The 17,294-nt window shown below is 39.9% G+C and overlaps 1 protein-coding gene across 2 annotated transcripts in view; it reads right to left on the reverse strand.

Moving 5' to 3' along the window:
- LOC124775034 (protein tramtrack, beta isoform-like) overlaps positions 1-17,294 on the reverse strand; it is a 197,684-nt gene that overhangs the window by 53,503 nt on the left and 126,887 nt on the right. For both annotated transcript variants that reach the window (XM_047249805.1, XM_047249804.1), the window contains exon 5: positions 10,392-10,442. In XM_047249805.1, coding sequence (XP_047105761.1) covers positions 10,392-10,442 — 51 coding nt within the window. The remainder of the gene's footprint in view (positions 1-10,391; positions 10,443-17,294) is intronic.

Raw genomic sequence — 17,294 nt, forward strand, 5'->3', positions numbered from 1 at the left:
ACTTTTCTTGATGTTGCACATCTTAAGCTTGGAGTGTGCACTGTTTTGATTTTGCTGCTTTTCTCACAGTTCAGCACATCTTCTTCCTGTTTTCATGCTTGATCTGGGTTCAGTTTTTGACCGGCTATCCACTGGGTCATCTTACCACTAAATAACTGAGGTGTGTGTGTGTGTGTGTGTGTGTGTGTGTGTGTGTGTGTGTGTGCGTGCGTGCGTGCGCGCACCCAATGGGGAGTTTCCCTCATAAGTGATGGGGCACCATCATTGGTACCAACCCTGTCGTTGACTCATGGCTGTAGGCATGAGACTGTCTTCTCCAGAAATGGCAACAAAATGTCAGTGACTGATACAGAAGGACAGCATGAGATAAAATCCTTTACCCACAAGGCTAGAAGTAGGTCTCCCAATCTTTATACTTCATGCCAGACAGTTGCAGGAAAATGGCATGCCAGAGGAGCCAGATGGTGTGATCATTCTAAAATAGTGGAGACTAAATTAATAATTTTATTATGAATGGCAGCAATGAAGATGTCCTGATGAAGAAGGTAGCAAAGCAACACATGGGACCCCCAGATGTATGGTGGGATAACAATGTTCAACAGTAAAAACTCAGCTCCTATCAGTTACAGCAAACAGTAGGACCGTTTCTGCAATATAAAAGCAGTCGATCACATTGAAATTATTCTTGAAGCAACAGGACACTCGAAACTGTAATAACCTCAGAAACAAAATTACAGCTAAAGAAATATGGACAAGAATTAAAATGTTGCCATGCTGAAATTTTGAAGTTAAAAATTATTCTGAAGATATATCCTAGATAGATAACTTGCTGGATGAAATAGCACTCATAAATGTCCCTTCCCTACGGTCAGAATTCCCAGAAGACTTCCTGCTCTCTTCCAGTGTCAACCATTCACAATGGAGAAACTAATGATCTCCTTAAAGCATACAACAAATATGGCATCAGGAATAGACAATATTCACTGTGCTGTATTAAAACACTTACCAATTGAGGCCATAGGAAAACTATTTGTCATGAACATCATGGCCCTGGCATACAGAGATAGTGGTCGTGTGTGTGTGTGTGTGTGTGTGTGTGTGTGTGTGTGTGTGTGTGTGTGTGTGTGTGTTTAATTTGAAAAACTTACTTGTTTAACAGTCTTGTTATGCATATCTGTGACTCAATATCTCTGCGATACAGTGAGTAGCAATCTATGCTTTTCATTATACTGACATTCATTTCACATTCACCACAAAGAAATTTATGATGACATGACTCATTGACATTCAAGGAGCATATGACAATATCATAGTTCCTTTGCTTCTGGAAAAGTTTTGTAGTACAGGAAGTTGACGCTTGAAACACCCGACATGTGCTGCTAGCGCACGTCCTGAGGCTCAGGCGTGAACCCCATGCTGCCCGTAATCGCGATGTGATTGACATGCGTAACCACACTTCCATACTTATCAAGAGGTCCGAAACGAATAATATGGTCTGCTCCCATCCTGCTGCGATTACGGGCAGCATGGGGTTCACGCCTGAGCCTCAGGACGTGTGCCAGCAGCGCATGTCGGGTGTTTCAAGTGTCAACTTCGCATCTCAATATCTCGGGATGTAACGGGAATATTGCGATGCAATCAACGCTATTGTGTATGTGCTTTGTCATGCTATGGATTGCTGAAGAAAAAATATAGGATGGTTAGGTTAGTGGTGTTTAACGTCCCGTCGACAATGAGGTCATTAGAGACGGAGCGCAAGCTCGGGGTAGGGAAGGATGGGGAAGGAAACCGGCCGTGCCCTTTCAAAGGAACCATCCCGGCGTTTGCCTGAAACGATCTAGGGAAATCACGGAAAACCTAAATCAGGATGGCCGGAGACGGGATTGAACCGTCGTCCTCCCGAATGCGAAAAAAAAAAAAAAAATAGGAGGTCCATTTAAAAAAACATAAGTTTGTGTTAAAAAACACATATGCTTTCGTTTTAGCATTCATGGGCCCCAGCCCTACATTGATACCAGTGAAAGTCGTTTTCCAATAGCTGTTATTGTTCCACAGATATTTTGGGTGGACAAGATAGCTGGGACACCCTGTATAACTCAAATGTTCTTTGTAAAAATGTTCATTTCTTGAGAGAAAGCTCCCAATATCCAGCAATGAACAGTTTTATTAAAATTCCTAACAAGGTATGTGAAGTGTTGGCACAGGTTTTGTGCTCAAATGAAATTTTCATAATAACTGTTTCAGTAAAATATGGACAAGTAGTTTATCTATGATTAAAATATAATGGTATTGCAACAGATTCAAGCACAGATGTAACTGAAGAAATCACATCTGTTACCAAAATCTATCTCTTTCTGACATACATTAGTCCCATAATAGCACTTTCAATAATTTTCACAGATTGCTAGGCTTGTTTATGTAGCACAGTTATCCTGATTTGGATTTTCCCTGAAACATTTCATCCAAATGCAAACATGATACGTACTAACATACCATGACCATCACTCTCCCATTCATTATTATTAACACACTTAAAATGAAGTAAATTCTTATACTGTATTACTATCATCAACATTTTCTATATGAGTATTGTCTTCATACTCCATAGTTTCACATTTTCTTATTCTGATCTGAGATCAATTGTGTTCTTTTCAGAGGCATCACCCTAGTATTTGCCTTTAGCAACTTAAGGAAACCACAGAAAAATTACATCTGGATTTCTAAGGGGAGATCTGAACTGCTGGCTTCTATGTGACAAGGATTTGGCAATACTATGCTTTTACTATAAAATTTCTCACTCTGTGCTGTGAGATTCTTGAGCTGCAAGAATAATATGCCTGAAAAAGAACATACATACAATGGAAAGTGCAGGTTGGAATATCAGCAATATTATAAAAAGGATAGATTGTGACTCACTGTAATGATGGCACATTAAGTTGCACACAGTCACATTGAGCTTTCATCCACAGCCTTCCTCAGGAAGGAAAAGCAAAACAAACAAACAAACAACACAATCCCCCCCCCCCCCTCCACACACACACACAAACAAACAAACAAACAAACAAGCCCACCTCATGCACAAATGACCACTATCTCCGCTTTGGCAAGAATGAAAGTGTATTGTGTTGAGTAGATGCAGCAATCCGGTGTAGGGTGAAGAAGAGGCACGGACAGCAGGGTACAGGTGGGGGGAAGAGGTGGAGAGGGTGGGGGAGGGGGAGAAATAAAAGAGAGGAGCGTGTTGCAAATGGCAGTGCTAACTTTGGCTCAGAAGGAGGTAAATTATGCTGCCACAAAAGTATTTGATTACTTACCTAATAGCATCAAAAGTCTGACAGATAGCCACACAGCATTTAAAAGGAAATTAAAAGAATTTCTTAATGGCAACTCCTTCTACTCATTAGATGAATTTTTGGATATAGTAAGTGGGTAATTTCCCCAACCCCCACAGAAAAAAAATTAAAAATATTAAGTGTCATGTAATATTTTGTGTAATGTAATATCTTGTATAGACACCTTTTATTAACCTGACACGTTCCACATCATTACAAAGCGTCGTATTCATGATCTATGGACCAAGTACTAATCTAATCTAATCAAATCAATGAAGGTGTTATGAAGACATGAACTGAGAGATAGTGATTGAACACAGCAGGTGGGAATACCTTGACACCCTCTCCCTCATCCATTTCACCTGATACTTCTTGATGCAGAGTACCATCTTCCTGGATGTTGATCACCTCTTCTCTGATGGCTCCACCCACACCTCTGTCCACATTAAACCCACCAACCACCAACAGTACCTGCATTTTAACAGTTGCCATTCCTTCCACACCAAAAATCCCTTTCATACAGCCTGGCATTCCAGAGATGGTGTATGTGCAGTGACAAGAAGTTTCTTGTGCAATATGCAGAAAGTTTCACAGGGGTCTTCACAGACAGGCACTACGCCCCTCCCCTCCCACACCTAGACTGCAAAGAGATTTCCCATGACATAGACATATTCCCACACACTATCAACCTCCCATCATCCTCCTAAAAGCAACTACAAAGCAGCGCACCCTTCATCACCTAATACCACACCTGGCTGAAGCAACTAAACTACATCCTTTGCCAGGGCTTTGATTATGTATCATCATGCTCTGAAATGAGGGTCACCCTACCCAAGACCCTTCCCAAAATAGTTTTCTGTCACCCACCCAAACTCCACAATATCCTAGTCCATCCCTATACCAATCCCAACCCCAACCCCTTGCCACAGGTGCAAGGCCTGCTCAATCCATCTACCCAGTTCGTCCTGTGACAGGCTTACCCCACGCTATAAGAGGCCAGGCTACCTGGGAAAACAGTCATATCATATACGAGCTCTGCTGCAATCATTGCACAGCTTTTTATTGGTAGGTGTCCACCAGGATGAATGGCCACTGACAAGCTGTGAAGCAACATGCAGCTGAACATGACATGCTCATTTTCAATAGCTGCTTCATAAACTGGGCCATTTGGATCCTCCCCTCCGTCACCAACTTTTCTGATCTGCACAGACAGATGTTATAACACATTCTCCACTCCTGAAATTATCCCAGCGTCAACCTATGGTAACCTACTGTCCGCACACTATCCAACCAACAGTTTCCAGCCCCTCTGTCCTATCACCTCTCCCCAATTCACAACTCTTCAGCTTCACAGTGTGCCACTTTCTGCTGATACAGCCACCAGTCTTTCCCCCTTCTCTGCTCCTCTCCTTTTCCACCCCTCCCTCCCCCACAACCTCCTGACACTGTGTCTGGCAGCCTTGTCTCAAGACCTAATCATGCCAGGCAGTGCTGTCTCCTCTTTCCCCATCTGTAACCTGCTCTCCCTCTCCCCCCTGGTTCCTCATCCCACCAAAATTGCTGCTTCCATTTGATGCGATACAGTGCATTCTGGCTGAAGGGGAGAGAGATAGCAGTCGTGTGTGTGAGGTGTGCTTGCTTGTTGTGAATGTATGTATGTTTTTCTTTTCCTTTCTGAAGAAGTCTTTGACTAAAAGCTCAATGTGTCAGTCTTTTTGTTGTGCCTGTCTACAAATGTGATGCTTTTCAGTAACAGTACTGTGTTCACATTTTTGGTTGTTGCTGTTTGCAAGAAGGATGAGCTATTGAATAACCATTACATCAACATTTGACGATGTGTAGCATGTTTTAATTGAGAGGTGTGTGGATTCCTTTAATCAATGTCAGTCAAGAAAGAGTCAGAAAATTTTGAACAATCAATACAAACACTGCTCTTGTGCCTGATAACATTCTTGAACTACACTCCTGGAAATGGAAAAAAGAACACATTGACACCGGTGTGTCAGACCCACCATACTTGCTCCGGACACTGCGAGAGGGCTGTAAAAGCAATGATCACACGCACGGCACAGCGGACACACCAGGAACCGCGGTGTTGGCCGTAGAATGGCGCTAGCTGCGCAGCATTTGTGCACCGCCGCCGTCAGTGTCAGCCAGTTTGCCGTGGCATACGGAGCTCCATCGCAGTCTTTAACACTGGTAGCATGCCGCGACAGCGTGGACGTGAACCGTATGTGCAGTTGACGGACTTTGAGCGAGGGCGTATAGTGGGCATGCGGGAGGCCGGGTGGACGTATCGCCGAATTGCTCAACACGTGGGGCGTGAGGTCTCCACAGTACATCGATGTTGTCGCCAGTGGTCGGCGGAAGGTGCACGTGCCCGTCGACCTGGGACCGGACCGCAGCGACGCACGGATGCACGCCAAGACCGTAGGATCCTACGCAGTGCCGTAGGGGACCGCACCGCCACTTCCCAGCAAATTAGGGACACTGTTGCTCCTGGGGTATCGGCGAGGACCATTCGCAACCGTCTCCATGAAGCTGGGCTACGGTCCCGCACACCGTTAGGCCGTCTTTCGCTCACGCCCCAACATCGTGCAGCCCGTCTCCAGTGGTGTCGCGACAGGCGTGAATGGAGGGACGAATGGAGACGTGTCGTCTTCAGCGATGAGAGTCGCTTCTGCCTTGGTGCCAATGATGGTCGTATGCGTGTTTGGCGCCGTGCAGGTGAGCGCCACAATCAGGACTGCATACGACCGAGGCACACAGGGCCAACACCCGGTATCATGGTGTGGGGAGCGATCTCCTACACTGCCCGTACGCCACTGGTGATCGTCGATGGGACACTGAATAGTGCACGGTACATCCAAACCGTCATCGAACCCATCGTTCTACCATTCCTAGACCGGCAAGGGAACTTGCTGTTCCAACAGGACAATGCACGTCCGCATGTATCCCGTGCCACCCAACGTGCTCTAGAAGGTGTAAGTCAACTACCCTGGCCAGCAAGATCTACGGATCTGTCCCCCATTGAGCATGTTTGGGACTGGATGAAGCGTCGTCTCACGCGGTCTGTACGTCCAGCACGAACGCTGGTCCAACTGAGGCGCCAGGTGGAAATGGCATGGCAAGCCATTCCACAGGACTACATCCAGCATCTCTACGATCGTCTCCATGGGAGAATAGCAGCCTGCATTGCTGCGAAAGGTGGATATACACTGTACTAGTGCCGACATTGTGCATGCTCTGTTGCCTGTGTCTATGTGCCTGTGATTCTGTCAGTGTGATCATGTGATGTATCTGACCCCAGGAATGTGTCAATAAAGTTTCCCCTTCCTGGGACAATGAATTCACGGTGTTCTTATTTCAATTTCCAGGAGTGTATTATCCACTTGTGTACAGATATAGGAAGTTCATATTTCTGGAAACAGGAAGGGAAATTGTAATACTTGTCATGGGGTATGAACTTATGCCTATAATGAAGAAAAATATGGAATGCAATGTGAATGGTTCCAAATTTTTGTCTCAGTATGAACAAGTCTTTTGGGAAAAATTCCACTGACCTCCCCAACAATAAAGCAAGAGATGCCTTCATCAGATTTGGTGGGTAGGCACCTAGAATGCAACAATCTACTGGAGCTTGTAAAATCACCCAAACATTCACCAGCACACAACAACATAATTAAACAAAGCTTGCAAGTTTTCTTTCTTTTTGTGTCTGCCTATCAATGACTCAAGACTTTACTACAAAATTAAAAATCATACGTAATTGATTTCCAAGCCATTTCACTAAGAACTGCAACTTCAACCTGAAAACCAACAAATCAACATATCATCATAAACAACCATGCCCATATCAGTGAGAAAAATTTTCTGACAAAGATCAGGAAAGGTGTGGAAAAGCTTTGTCTGATGATGATCTGAGTAAATAAATGCAATATTAAGACACTATTAGGAGACTCCAGAGTCCAAATAAGAAGCGGGGAAAAACTGAGATACACTGAGAAAAAAAAAAAAAAAAAAAAAAAAAAAAATCGTAATACTAAGAAGGAGTTTTGCAAGGTAAATGGAAGTTGATAGACATGTTTCTACATCTGAAAGATGACATCTACTGAAATTTTGCACCAGTTGCATAAGAGTGGCCTAGCAATTCCACTATGAGGATGCAAATCAGGTTTGCTTCAAGTATGCGCTGTAACAGATGTGAGCGTTAGTTGCCTTTGAGATTCAACATATTGAGTTGATGTTAGTCAAGAATGACTTTAAGATGCTGAAGATGGCAATATCAGGCAGCTCACAAAGTTTAAACAAGGTTGTGTAATAGGACTATGACAAGCTGGATGTTCCTTCTGCAATATTGCAGAAAGACATGGCAGGAATGCAGCCACTGTACATGATTTCCGGCAGCACTGGTCGCAGAAACGTATGGCTGCAAGAAGAATGGGTTCCAGATGGCCACGTGGGACTACTGCGGGGGAAGAACAATGTGTTCAGCTTATGGCTGTGGCACGTTGTAATGCATCTGCAGCAGTTATGTTCTGGAGTGCAATTTCAATTGACACCAGGAGCACTCTTGTAGTTATCCCATGCACCATAACTGCAAATGTATAACTCAGTCTGGTGAATAGACCTGCTGTGCTGCCAATTATGAACAGCATTCTACAGGGTGTTTTGCACAACATAATGCTTGCCCACATACTGCAGTTGTAAAGAAACATGCTCTACAGAATGTTGATATGCTGTCTTGGCCTGTTAGATCACCAGATCTGTCTCCAATTAAGCAAGTACAGGAAAATCATCATATGGCAACATTCTGGTGGTTACACCAGTTAATAATGTGCCACCATGTCAAATTTGCAATGGTTTTTCTTGCACCTACATTTACCTGCGAACTTGCAATGCTAATCACTTAAATATGTTACCTAGACAAACGTATTCCTAAAATTTCATTACTCTACTTTATTTATGTCTTGATCTTGGGATTTTTTTTTTCTATCAGTTTACAACCAAGAAATGGGCTCCACAGAAATACACCACTAGGAACAGCCACAGACTTACTGAACCCTGCAGACAGCACAGCTTCATACCCAACTCGACATAATTCAAAGGGATGACACCAAACTTAAAGGTTGTAAACATCCTAACTGGAGAAAAGAGGAATGGTGTCTTGATTATGTATGTATTGACAAATTATTTCACTGAGACGTCTACAACGCTGAAGTACTATAAGGAATAGACATAGGTTTAGACCTATACATAGTCAAATAAAATTTAAATTCACACCTCTAAAAAGAATAAATGAGAAACCAACAGAGAAAAGAGGAATTATGACACACACAAACTAATCTGAAATGACAATTATCAAGAAATCAAACAAATACAAAATTAATGGACAATTTAGAAGAACTGGCACTGATTACAAGCTGAAAAATTTGCCTCCCTAAACATGCACAAAAGATGTACCTCGTGGACTTCAGATTGTGACAAGATTCACAAAGAAAGATAAGGGGCATAGTTAGAATTTCAAAGTCACATAATAGAAGCACATACAATCAGCTTCAAAAACATCAGAAAAAAACAAACAAAAATTATGAGGTAAATCAGTAAATCAAGAGACAATATCAGAAAGATGTGCTCAACACATTAGAAGAAACTTACCAGAAAACTAATTCCAGAGACTATTACACAATCTTTGGAAGACAAGTGTCAAAATGTGGTCCTCCCCTTCCCCTACATTAATGCTGAAAAGTGAGGACAGACAGAAAATGGCACAAAGTAACAAGGTAAATCCTCAAATAATGGCAAAAGGATTCAATGAACTTGTGCACTGTGAATAATCACAGGAATGTTTAAAAATTAACCCCAACAGTCCAAGAGGTGGAAACTGCACTCACAAAGCTGAAAAACTACAAGGCATCCAGAGAAAACCAAGTTTTGAAAGTGCTGGCAGGTCGATAGACACACAAACAAACACAAACACACACACAAAATTCAAGCTTTCGCAACCAACGGTTGCTTCATCAGGAAAGAGGGAAGGAGAGGGAAAGACGAAAGGATGTGGGTTTTAAGGGAGAGGGTAAGGAGTCATTTCAATCCCGGGAGTGGAAAGACTTACCTTAGGGGGAAAAAAGGACAGGTATACACTCGCACACACACCCATATCCAACCGCACATACACAGACACAAGCAGACATTTGTCAAATAGCCGATGTTTACAGCAAGCTCCCCGATATGCCTACTGATAGTGGGGCTGAACTATGTGACTTTCCCTTGGACTTTGCATGTTATCCAACACTGATGTTATATAAAACATGGACTTGCGTGTCATCTTAAAGTGGTACTGCCTTTGTTCATCGTTCAACCAACAGATGTGTCTTCAGTGAATGAACCAATGGCATATGGGTGCACCAAGAGTGTTGTTCATATTTAAGAGATTTGTAGATGAATACATAAATAATGTTTTCCTGCACTAAACGAAGTTTTTAAATAACCTTTCAGATTACTGTATACACCAAGTTGTATCCATTGCTTAATAAAATCTCTGTTTCTCAAGAAGCAGACTTACAACAGCAAGCTTACAGGGGTATATTTTCAGCAAGAAATGACACCGTCTCACATGAATGCACGGTATGGAAGTATTATTACACCTTTAAAAATGTGTGACTTCCCTTGTGATTATGGGCTTGCATATTGGACTTAGACCCTCAGAGTTAAGTAGCTGAAGCAGAACTGAAGAGGGTATAGCGAAAATACCTGTACAAGAGTCACTGATATTTTTAGACTGTTGAATAGCAAATTACCCTGTCATTGGTAGTACTGGCTGACCAGTTTCAATATTGGGAGAGATGCTTAACATACACATGCAAGTATGTAATAACCTTTGTCTTTTCCTTTATTCAACGATGTTTGCTTTTATGCAATTTATTTGTTCTGTCCTGCACTGAATGAATCACCCTAAAACTCATAAAACTCATCATTGACATAATATTCATGCTGTGTGTTACATTTATGGGAGTACCTGCTGTATTTATAGGACATTTCATGCAATGGAAAACCTACCTGGTAAAGCTTCAGTATTCACGTCAATTGTTGTTTCTGACTTGGTGTTCCCTGTGGAAAACAAAAATTCAAATGAACTAAAAATACTTCACACATTAGTGTTATGAAACTGAAATTACAAAGCAAAAGAAATAACTAATGGTAAACATAGAAACAGAAGGGGGTGGGGGACGAAGTGTTTACAATGGAACTAAAATAAAATCAGACAAGTGCAAAATGTAATCAGCATACATCCTTTATTTTCAATCTCTTGGGACAAAAAATACAACAATAGGACCCACTCCCTTCAGGGAAGTATACATTACAAAAGGGATCTACATTACATATCACTGAAAACAATTAGTTAAGCCTCAACCTTCGCCTCTCTTAATTTTGGAACATTATTGCAATGATTGCATCAAAGGTACATAAATTGTCAACAAATCAAACAAAACATATCAATAATACTGAAAGTGAAGTATTATCAACATAATTTAATTACATGGCAAACAATGTATGGTCAATATATGAACTATAACCACACAGTTAAAGAAAATGTCTCATGAATACTGCATATGCTCCAATTTAATATCTAAAATTTTGAACATAAAAGAGAAGAACCATTTCTAGAACTTATGTACTAATAACAACATTTACCAACATAAATAAATTGCTTTCACAACCATAATGAGATTCATGAGTATTTGTGGAGGTGAAAAATGAACCTTTTGTTTGTTAAGACTGTCAGCAGGTCAACCAGACAAAGAAAATTCTTAAGAGCTTGACTAACAAACTGAAGTAAGGAAGTACAAAACAGAAACCACATCAACAGAGATTTCAATAAAGTCATCATATCACATTAATAAGGAAAAAGAGATGTATCTGAGTGCCACTTATGGTTTCACTGGTGGCTGCTAATAATGTTCTGAGAAAGTTTTGCAGTTCTGTTTTCAAGAAATTAACATGATTCAGAGAGAGAGAAAGAGAGAGAGAGAGAGAGAGAGAGAGAGAGAGAGAGAGAGAGAGAGGTGGGGGGATGGGGGGGGGGGGGGGGGGGGGGGGAGATCAGAGAAACATTCATAACAGAAAATTTCAAACTAAACACATTCTTCATTAATAAGCAAAAAAGGTGAAAAAAGCTTTGGAAGGAAAGACAGAATCTAATAGCATGTAGTACTTTAAAACAGCAAAAAATTTGAACTGCAGCCTCTGAAAAATAAAAAAATGTTTTTCAGCTCATTTCTGTGCCTGTAATGTGGTTAATGATCATTTTCAAAATACGAATGTTACATCCTCATTTTTGCTACTGATTTCTATAGCAGTGGAATATAGCATCATAACCAATGTCACAACAAACAGATGCCTCATTCTGCAAAGTGTTTAAACAGACTAAAGTCAAATTCCTCACTTCAAGACTCTCCAAACCATTCACTGGATAAAATAAATAAATAAGGTGCTGAGAAACAGAAAACATGACATTTGCTTCATGTCATCTCTGTGAAGAGCATTTAAGCCAGTACAAATATTTGTACAAGGATATGAAATTAGGTAAACAATAAACAAAAATGATGAAAGACAACCACTGATCGGAGTGTGGCACATGTAACAGAATATGTCTCTCAATTTTGTAAACATTACCTTTTCAGTCCTCATTTACTACTTCCACTGGGAGTCTCCGCTTTTGTCATACTCCCAACACACTTATTGACACATATGTCTTACCGTTTCCCTGCTGCCCTCTTTCCTCACTCTTGTCAACCTGACTAAGTACTCAAACATTCAGTGACACAATGCCCGTGAGTTGGTGTGTTTGGCTGTCCTGTGGTTGTGCATGAGAGAGTGTACTTGCACTACACAAAGAGAGAGAACTCTGTAAGCTGGTAACATCATTGAACATTACATTTTTCTATGCCCCATGCAGCACTCAGTCCTGAGAGTCATCGTCTTTCCTCACTTTTGTTTCTTTTTTCCATCCTGGATTTTTAATTATGGTAATTTTACAAACTAATGACTTTTAAAATAAAGTTGCCAACATCATCTGACATTATGAATTAGTAGGCGTAATCATAATATATTTGGCACATTCGATGCAATATTTTTATGTAGTAGCAGACAAAGATGCTCATTTAAAGCAATGAATGTAACTCTGGATGTATGAGAGTCAAATTTATACATTAAACTAGTTTTAGTATACTCAACACAACCCAAACTATATTTCCTCAATGTGCTGTCTTCCATAAACAAAGCAGCCCAGCTTGCTCATCTGATCTGATGCCACTTAGTTATGGGTCTCCATCTACACTTGAAGGAACAGGAAAATGCACTAAGTTAAGAACTTTCTCTCTTTATCTAGTACAAGTACAACCTCCCCCCCCCCCCCCATACACACACACACACACACACACACACGCATGCATACATACATATTCACAGCTATGGCTACCACGAATGGGAAAATTTATAAGATAGTGTTAATCGTAGTTTCTATGTGCCACTATGATTCATCTGTAGATGTATACTGTGTTCTTCCTTCCCTTTTTATTGGATAACTGTTGAATGATTAGATAACATCTTTGGATGTTGAAGATCTTATTTTCCATACTACTAAACAAGCCATGGAGGCCAAAAGGTACTGACTGGCCGCTATGTCATCCTCAGCCCACAGGCATCACCGGATGCAGATATGGAGGGGCTCTCCTGGCTGTACGTTAGTTTACGAGACCGGAGTTGCTACATCTCAGTCAAGTAGCTCCTCAGTTTGCCTCACAAGGGCTGAGTGCACCCCACTTGCCAACAGTGCCCAGCAGACTGGATGGTCACCCATCCAAGAGCTAGCCCAGCCTGACAGCACTTAACTTCGGTGATCTGATGGGAAATGATGTTACAGCAGCACAGCCATTGGCTTGCAATTTCCATGCTAGCTAAAAATTAGGTCTTATACAAGGCACCATTTGTTTATTTTTGCTTTGCCCAAACATATTAAAGCACTTTCTCAGTTGTCTTCAGTGGGTTTGTTTATTATTCCATCTCACATGATACTAGCTGTTATTTTGTGTGGGTACTCCCCCCCCCCCCCCCCCCAGCATTCATTCTACAGCTTGTCACTGTTTTTCATTCTGTAGTCTTGTTTTCCATTGGTTTAAACATGTTAAAACAATGGGGAACAATATTACAGGTTTACCACTAAGACAAGCTATAGAATGCAAGGTAGCTGAAATAACAGACAGTGTCATGTAAGACAGAACAAAAATCACTGCAGATAGGATAGAAAGTAATCAGACATGTTTGGCTACAGCAAAACTACACAAATGGTGTCTTGTATAACAATAACAACAATAATAAGGTGAAATTTTCACATTTAAAACTTAGAATATCTACACAGCAATTCCTCACTTGAAACTGCATTTGTTTCTATTTTTTATTACTTCTCCCCCATTCTTGAATTCATGCTGCAAGATGGGTTTTCAGCAGCAGCATGAAGCACATACCACATCCATAAACACACTTTCAAATTGTTAATCTTGTGACTGATTGTTATTTGTTTTATTAATTTTATCGAAGATACCAAAAATTATAGAAGCAGTGAGAGATTCACTGCCATCTTGCTGGTGTTCTGGTCAGTTTACCCAGAGACTATTGCTCAGGTTCTAGGTTTTTTAAATTGCTTTCTTTTTTGTCATGTCTTCTATGACTGTGTCTGGTTGAGGATATAGATTATAATTACTACTACTATTTATTTAAATTGACAAGGGTTATCAAAAACTCATAGATCATACACAAACAAGGAGGGAATTGAAGTGCATGAGCAAATGCAGAATCAAAGACAGTTGAATGACTGTTGGAGAAGAAGGACTCACACAGAAGATCACAAATTTGTCCACTGTATAAGAGGGGAGAACAAACACATTATAAAAGATTGTCTCAGTCATTTGGGTGCCACAAAGAGACCAGCAGGAAATATCATCAAAATATTGTCTCCATTAAACACAATGCATTGGATCTACAATGATGACATTTCAGGAAATACTTTGTTTTAACTCACTTTTCTGCTAAGATTAATGGCATGATAATGAAATGTGTGGGGAAGGGGGGAACAGAAGCACTGATGTCAACACTTCTTTCCACTGAACTGGAGTTCATATTCAAGCAAACAAAATTAGATACATACTTATACTACACTACTGTGTCAAAGCTACTTTAATTACACCTATGAAGCACCTAAATAATATGAGTGTTCTTTCTCAAAGTAAACTAATTTCAAAAAATAACTTATATCATCTAGTTTTTACACTTTTTAACATAATTACCATTTGAAAAATAGCAGAAAGATTAAAGTCATGATACAGTAGTAACAAATCAAATACAAGTCTTTCCTTCTGCTCTTCTCATCATGTCTGTGTAAATCAGAATGAGTGACAATTATCAGAAGACTACTTCCATCTTCAGCAAGCATGTCATTTTGTGATAACAACATGACGTGATGTAAAATGTGGCTTGCACATGGAAGCAAGCATAATTCAAGCAGTTACAAGACAACAGATAAACAACAACAATAAAAATAAACAAACAACAACAATAATAAAGGAAAACGACCCAAACCAAACATGGTTTCTGTAGTGAATCACAAAGCAATGGGATACCAGAGACAACAAAAATGTGCTTCATAATTGAATCAGAAATTCATTGGTATTTTTCTTTCACAGGACCAGATTCCAGCAGTACAACAAAGCACGGGTTACAAATGCAAACATTTAAAAAAACATATCTGATGAAATATAAACTGGAAAATGAATGCTCACACTTTCAGTGCTTTGACTTTTTAAAGGCTCTTAAAAAGCTATAAACACATTAGACGTTTTACAAAGAATTGCAGTGATAAATGCTGACAGTAAAGCAACATTACATTCTTTGAGGAATCCAAACCATCACAAAAGCCTAATCGTGATAACAAGAAATGAGATAAGAATGTTGCAAAAAAGAATTGGGTTATACACTTTTGCTCAGATAAAGTTCACATATGCATACATGAAAATGAACTTGTGGACAAGCTGGCAAACAGGGTATCCAGATCACATGAGGAAATTAGTTTTATGAAGCATGCCAAAATCTTTGTGAAATAAATCTCACAAAAAGCGGTTCTGAAAGAATAAGAGAAAGGGGGACAACGATTACAAAAGAAATTGTTATAAAAGAATATTTTCCAACAGTGCAGTAGACTGGTGATCAGATTGCCAATATCTCTTAATTTCACACCAATATTAATGGGAGATGGAAAATTGAAGGCTTACAACCATCGACTCAGCATAACCAACTACGCCATATGTCCATGTACTGTAGGAAACCAAACTCTGGAGCACATGTTACTGGAATGTAGTAATTTGGACAGGCAGAGAAACATACTATTAAAAGTGTAATAATGAAGGGCGTAAACTGGCCAACAAGCAAAAATGAATTGGAACAGCTCTTCTCAAAAGACTTCTATAAATTATGTAATTCAATAGAATTTCCAATTTCAGTCACCAATTGCAAAACAAACTCTGTAGTAATTTTATGCCAGTAACCATTTTACGAGAGATTACACAATATTTAAAATATGGTTTGTGTGTCTACAACAAAGGTAGTAATTAAGAAAACAAACAAATCTAGTTTTACTGTAAGCAATGGAGGATGTTAATAAAATAATAATGGTGATGATGACGATGATGATGATGAATGTGAACACAAAACTCACGACAGAATAGCAGATCAAAAGAATGTCATTGTTTATTTGATAAAATTTCTTTCCTCCCACAGTGAACTGCAGTACTCATTTTTGTATATTTTTGTACACTATTGTTATTGTATAGTTGTCAAAAACTCTTTCACCTTATGAGCTCCATAGAACTGCCAGTAGGCAGAATGCTGAAAAAGGTGTGTGTGGATCTAATAACAGATGATTATTATGGTAACAGTATTTTTGTTACATTCCTTTCCCTTTATCATTAAAAAGGGTGAATTTCTTAAAACAAATATTCTGAAACCACACCGCAACAAAGGACAGGCAGTTATAAAAGAGCCAAATGATATGACAAGAAAATAAATTTAATGCCAGATGAGAAGTGACTGAGCAATCCTTGCAAATGAAATGAAATTGTGCACCTTAAGGTCTTTAAAACTCCTACTACAATATGCAGTTAAGGAAAAGGGTTATACATGTTATGTTCAAATTATTTTCTCACAGACCTAATGATGGCTGAGGAAATCAAAGAGGTCTGCTTCACACTTTTGAGGACAAATAATGAAATATTTTGCAGGAAGCAGGGGTTCCAGTTTGAAAAGCCAATATTAATGGCTGGGAGAGAAGTGTATTCCACAGGTGCCTTCACGATACTGCCTTACATGAAGGATGATGCAGTGACTGGTAAGCCTAATCATATTGACCCCAGATATACCCCTGAAGCTTATAAAGTAAAAAACAATTCTTTTCCCCTCCATTACTGGATGTCATTATTTCCAACTGTTAATGATTTGATTAATTCCAGCATTTCCCTTACACAATATCTGATAAGATTACAAATATAAATCACCTTGCTGTTTTTTATTTACTCATTTTGTACCCTTTCCTAAGCTTCTTGCTGGAAATTAATAAATCAGTTTCTATGTACCTTCTAGTAAAATTAATGTGTTTTTATTATTTATTCTATCCAGAAACTACTTAAATTGATATAAATCAACACTGCCATTACTTTCAATAGCTGTATGTGTTCAGCTTTTACCATGTGAAATAATTTCACAGCTATTTCAGAGCTTCTCAGTTATGGCACAGCATTGAGACAGACAGACAGAGAGGGGGGGGGGGGGGGGGAGCAGGGAGGACACACCACGGGTGAGAAGTATGGGAGCAAGAACTCGTCAGAGGTCACGAGTTGCTTGTGGTGACTAAGG

This window comes from Schistocerca piceifrons, chromosome 2 (genome assembly GCF_021461385.2).
Source record: "Schistocerca piceifrons isolate TAMUIC-IGC-003096 chromosome 2, iqSchPice1.1, whole genome shotgun sequence".
Lineage (NCBI taxonomy): Eukaryota > Metazoa > Arthropoda > Insecta > Orthoptera > Acrididae > Schistocerca > Schistocerca piceifrons.